A 4,254-nucleotide genomic window follows, 5' to 3' on the forward strand; every position below is an offset into this window, starting at 1 on the left:
GTCATGAATAGACTCGTGATTATAAGCAGTATGACAAATCAAGACAGAAAATGAAAAAAAAAAAAAGACAGAAAATAATTTTTCCCCAATATTCTCAGGCTATATGAATGGAGAACAAGCAAATGTGGGTTCTGTTACACCAGTTCTTAATGTCTGCGAGCATGCTGCTAGGACGTAAAATGGCCCTGTATTAAACACCCCAGCCTAACTCCTCAGCCTCCTAATCAATATCACCCGCACACATGGTGTCATCTCCTTCCTGGTTGCCAGGACCATGTGTTTGATGCCTGTACACTAAGTGAGGTATAAAAACACAAAAGTAAAATTCTTTATTCTAGGCAATGCTCTTGATTCATCGAGTTGCCAATTTTGAAGTTAATCCAGATAACTGCCCTAGTAGTTTCTGCCAGGCACCCTTGACGTCCTTGTTCCTTAGACTGTAAATCATGGGGTTCAGCACAGGCATCAAGATGGCATAGAAGACAGAGATCAACTTCTCCTGAAGGACAGAGGGGCTGGAGTGTGGCTGGATGTAAGTGAAAATGGCCATGCCATAGCACAGGGCAACCACCGTGAGGTGAGAGGCACAGGTGTGGAAGGCTTTCTTTCTCCCCTCTGCGGACCGCACCTGCAGGATGGTGGAGACGATCTGGATGTAGGACACGAGAACCAAGCAGAAAGGTGTCATCAGCAGGACAATGCTCGAAACCGTGATGGCCACCTTGTTGGAGGACGTGTCCACGCAGGCCAGCCTGACCACAGCTAGAAGTTCACAGGATATGTGATCAATACATTTGTTTGTGCACGTGGGCACCTGAAAGGTGATGGCAGTCTGCATGAGGGAGTTGCCAGAGCCGCTGAGCCAGGATGTGACGGCCAACCTGGTACAGAACCCTCCATGCATGATGACCGGGTATCTCAGGGGGTTACACACAGCCACGTAGCGGTCATAGGCCATCACCGCCAGGAGAACAAACTCGGTCCCACCCAGGCCCAGGGAGAAAAACAGCTGGGCTGCACAGCTCACGAACGGGATTCGTTTGTGTTTTGCAAGCAGGTGCACGAGCATCTGAGGCACGATGTTTGTGGCATAAGAGACGTCCACAAGGGAGAGGTTGGTGAGAAAGAAATACATGGGAGTGTGGAGTCGGCTGTCCAGTCTGATCAGAAGAACAATGAGCAAGTTCCCCAGCACTGTCACCAGGTACATGACCAAGAACAGGACAAAGAGAGAGACCTGAGTGTCCCAGTCACTGGATAGGCCAAGGAGAATAAACTCTTTCTCCCATGTCTGGTTTTCTGTTCCCATTTAAAAACAGATGGTTATTAATCTGAAGAGAGAGTCAGAAGCTGTTGAATCATAGAACCATAAAAATAACTTGTCAATATATACCATATACAGTTGGCCAGCCTTAGTCAGATATTTCAGATTATTTATGGGCCAAGATGAAGACAGGTTTCATCCTGATATGCGTTGTGTCCACTTTGCATCAGAGAACAAGCCTGTGCCTTCACAAGGACACGATGTAGTCTCCGGGAGATCAAGTTAGCGCCTGAATATCTTTACCAACTTATCTCATATTCTAGGGCAAGGAAGGCGTGGTAGGTAACAGTGGCAGCTAAAATGATAAACAGGGAAGAAAAACTTGGCTGGAAAGTTACAAAAATGACCTTACATTCCTCAACTATACCCATCCATCAGAAGGAAATGGATAAATCTATTATAAAAGGAATCATTGGGAAGAGGCAAGGTCTTGTGAAAAGATATGGAATCAGAGAAGCTAGGTCTAAAAACCGATTTTATTCAGGAGCTATGGCATTCTGGTTTCAGAACAAACATGTAGGTATGAAACAGGATAACATTCTACGACTCCCAAGTATGTTTAAGCTCACGTGCAGGTAACTTATGAAGAAAGTATCTTGTGAGCTGTTGCTTATAGCAGGACTACGGCAGTATGGGTATTCGTTGTAACACGACCTCTGCCTTGGGGTAAATAAGGTAGCAGGCATGCTTTTCCCACATGCACCCTACAGATTCAAACTTAGACAATATCGAGGATGATTTTTAACAGCACTAAGGGCTCAGGAATAGCGGGGTGACACTGAGGACCTAGGGGCCACTTGTCTTTCCATTTTGTCTGTCCAGCCTCAGTGAGATGCAATGTGGTAGATGATTATCGCTGCGTCTTGTTCTTTTTATTTTTCTCATTTCCATGTGCTATTGAAGGATCTACACATGTGTGTGTGTGTGTGTGTGTGTGTCTTTTTGTCTTTTTAGAGCCGCACCCACAGCATATGGAGGTTCCCAGGCTAGGGGTCCAATTGGAGCTGTAGCCGCCAGCCTACATCACGGCCACAGCAACACAGGATCCAAGCCGTGACTGCGACCTACACCACAGGGCACGGCAATGCCGGATCCTTAACCCACTGAGCAAGGCCAGGGATTGAACCTGCATCCTCATGGATGCTAGTCGGGTTCCTTAGCCACTGAGCCAAGACAGGATCTCCAGGGATCTACACTTTTATGTTGGCTCAAAATTACGGAAATGAGAGGACAGATGCTTGACTTTTATTTACAAGAGAGAAAGGGAAGCGAACACAAGTACCTTTCTTCATTGTTGAAGGGAGCGAAGGAGGGATGAATTCATGAAGATCTACGGAAGGATGGAATTGACTGTTTTCTTTCACCCAGAAAGTGCTTTTTCTGTAGAACTATATATGATAATATCAATTTCTAATGTCAACCAGAATCTATTTGCATTTTAATATTTTTATAGGACTGATTCATTCTTACCATTTTCCGTGCTGCCCAATTTCACTACCTTTCCTTTCCTTGCAGGGGACAAAATAAGGGCAAGTAGGCAATAAGGCCATAAGAGGGCTTGAGGGCCGAAACAGAGCTGCTTGGGTCATCCCCAAACTCGTGGCAGGTGAGGGGGGGGGGTCTCTGAGCAGAAAAGTGAATATTGCCAATGCTTCCATTCTCTTCAAAGGGAAACTGTCACTAAAATGGGGAAGGTAATAGCTCAAAAAAAAAATAAATAAAATAATAGCTCAAAAAAAAATGGGGGAGGGAGGCTAGAAGAGGAGTCTGACGCAAACCATCAACATAAATTACAGGAAGGATTGTCGATTATAAGGCCTCCTAGAAGAATCATCAGCGGGAAAGAATCACTCATGATAAGCCCCAACAGGAAAAGACAATCACTGCCTCTCCTATAAGAAATCGACAACCCCAGAAACGCAACGAGAAACCATAATCACTCTGAATTCTCAATTTTCTCCAAAGAACTTTTGTTCAAAACAACCTTCCCAATATCCTCCCTTTCCCTATAAATTAAGGTTCCTCTCCCTTGTTTGTAGGGCTTGCCTGCGGGTTTGGCTACAACGTGCACATCCTCAAATGCGATTTCTCTTGCTACTCCCAAAGAAACCCGTTTGCTGGTAAAATAGCTATTTTCATTTTAAGTTCAGAACCCGTTAAAGGACAAAACAAAGCAAGCAGGTCTGGAAAGGGCCATTTGTTTCATGGTTCAGACACACCACATTTTCATAAAGCTCTTTTGCATTGTCCCCACACCTGATCTCTTTCCACGGCTCCTCTTCTATCGCTCTCTCAACATCATTGTACCACCATCCCTGACTTTGCTTTTCTTCAATCATGCTCAGGCTGAGAAAACATCTACTTGCCTTAAAGAAGGCATTCAAACCGAATTCTAAAACTGTAAGCTACTATTTAATTTAAAAAAATCTGTAGTAGATCATCAACAAGGACCTGCTGTATGGCACAGGGAAGCATTTGATATTCTGTAATAACCTATATGGGAGAGGAATCTGAAAAAAGAGTGGATATGTGTATATGTATACCCGAATCACTGTGCTGCACACCTGAACCTAACACAACACTGTAAATCACCTATACGCCACCATAAACTAAAAATTAAATCAAAAATAGAAATAAAAAATAGAAAATCTGCTACCTGTTGTTGAGTATACAGCAGATCTGCAGCAGAAAGCGGGTATTTCTTTTTCTATTAATTTGGCAAATATCTATAAAGTGCCATCTGTGCTCGATGCCAGTGTTTCAAGGCGAGTATGACACGTATCTGTGTTTCATGACCTGACCCAGCCATACAGGAAATGACACAAAGCATCATCACGCCATTTTTCCCCCGGATGCAGGTGCAAGCTGCCTGGAGAACATGGCAGCCAATGGCTCACTGTGCTCCTCTCACCCTGCACACATCTCTGCTA

At 44.4% G+C, this 4,254-nt stretch overlaps 1 protein-coding gene across 1 annotated transcript; it reads right to left on the bottom strand.

The window, feature by feature from the left end:
- Positions 217 to 2,090, bottom strand: LOC100523829 (olfactory receptor-like protein OLF3). Its single transcript, XM_003134587.2, has one exon. The coding sequence runs from the start codon at positions 1,307 to 1,309 to the stop codon at positions 353 to 355; it is 957 nt and encodes a 318-aa protein (XP_003134635.1). The 5' UTR covers positions 1,310 to 2,090; the 3' UTR covers positions 217 to 352.

This window comes from Sus scrofa, chromosome 18 (genome assembly GCF_000003025.6).
Source record: "Sus scrofa isolate TJ Tabasco breed Duroc chromosome 18, Sscrofa11.1, whole genome shotgun sequence".
NCBI lineage: Eukaryota > Metazoa > Chordata > Mammalia > Artiodactyla > Suidae > Sus > Sus scrofa.